Source organism: Bidens hawaiensis, unplaced genomic scaffold, assembly GCF_021521415.1.
Source record: "Bidens hawaiensis isolate Kalapana, Puna unplaced genomic scaffold, B.hawaiensis_p1.1 tig00005445_1, whole genome shotgun sequence".
NCBI classification, from domain to species: Eukaryota; Viridiplantae; Streptophyta; class Magnoliopsida; order Asterales; family Asteraceae; genus Bidens; species Bidens hawaiensis.
The window spans coordinates 1,727,867-1,729,303 of record NW_027491346.1 but is presented as its reverse complement, the minus strand read 5'-3'; the positions used below and the strand labels follow the sequence as shown (position 1 = coordinate 1,729,303).

Below are 1,437 nucleotides of genomic sequence, written 5' to 3'. Positions count from 1 at the left end.
CATTTTCAAGGATGCGTGTGACTATTCTCGTCATTGTCTATATTGGCAAAAGATGGGTAGTATTTTGAAGAGGGATGAAATGCCGTTGCAACCTATTTTAGTGGTAGAGATGTTTGATGTATGGGGCATTGACTTTTTAGGCCCGTTTCCAAATTCGAATGGGGTTTTATATATTATGGTTACGGTGGATTATGTTTCAAAGTGGGTCCAAGCAATAGCCACAAGAATTAACGATCATTCGGTGGTGTGCAAATTTGTCCAATCTAACATCTTTGCTCGTTTTGGTATTCCGTGGGTTATTACTGATGGTGGTTCACATTTTAAAATTTTCAACTTTGGGAAGCTTTTAAAAGGTTATAATGTGAATCACAGCATTGCTACTCCATAACTTCCGTATACAAGTGGACAAGTCGAAGTGTCCAACCTGCAAATCATAATTTTTTCATGAAGACGGTACGGGTCGATAGAAAGGATTGGCCATCTAAATTAGATGATGCGTTGTGGGCATACCAGACCACCTACAAAACTCCCATTGGTACAACTCCTTACCGGTTAGTGTACGGGAATGGGTGTCACTTACCAATGGAGTTAGAGCATCGGACGCTATGGGAGATCAAGACTGTTAATGTGGATTACAAAAAGGCGGGAGAGTTGAGGAAGTTTCAATTGAATGAAATTGAAGAAATCAAGGCCGAATCTTACGAATGTGCTTCTACATACAAAGACACGCTTAAAAAGGTTCACGATGCAAAGTTGTGGAAAAGAACTTTTAAAGGGGGTCAAAAGGTGTGGTTGTATAATTCGAGATTGAAGTTATTTTCGGGTAAATTAAGAGTAAATAGATGGATCCATATGTCATTACATGAGTGGTTCGGTTTGGTGATGTGGAAATATAAGATGCTCAAGCCCAAACCAAGCAAGTGGTGAACGGACATTGACTCAATCAATACTTGGAAGGAAAGGACATCAACATGCTTGATGTTGATAGGGTGAGCTACTTCTTACGCCCACCGGATGCAAAAACAATTTAAGAGGCCCATGTATGTTTGTATAGTTTAGTTTAATTTGGTTTAAAAAAAATTATTACCGTTCTCGTCTTGGAATGTGTTCGACTCAAGTGCAGGGGAATTCTTACGAATTTTTCTTTAACATGGTGTTGGGGACAACTCGGATCTTTCATGGGGGGGGGGGTTGGTTAATTTTTGTTTTTGCAAAAAAAAAATCAAGTAGAAAATGCTAGTGGCCACCGTAGCTTACGGTACCGTAGGTTACGGTGGGTGAAAATAAACTTTACGGTGGATATAGTCTGCCATACGGTGAAGAGATGGTGCCAGTAGCCACCGTAAGCTACGGTGCTACGGTAGCCTCTGGCGATGAGGGATGGGTTTTTTTTGTTAAAAAAAAATTAAAATCCATTTATTTCTCACCACAAATACG

General features: G+C 39.9%; 1 protein-coding gene across 1 annotated transcript; it reads left to right on the top strand.

Annotated features, from left to right (window-relative positions):
* The first annotated feature begins 444 nt into the window (after window positions 1-444).
* LOC143629678 (uncharacterized) lies at window positions 445-927 on the top strand. The gene has a single exon (XM_077098890.1). It carries the CDS (start codon window positions 445-447, stop codon window positions 925-927), a length of 483 nt encoding a protein of 160 aa, XP_076955005.1.
* The last annotated feature ends 510 nt before the right edge of the window (window positions 928-1,437 follow it).

Bases quoted from the DNA above. Each gene is read 5' to 3' on its own strand.
- LOC143629678 (XM_077098890.1), top strand. From the start codon at position 445: ATGAAGACGGTACGGGTCGATAGAAAGGATTGGCCATCTAAATTAGAT.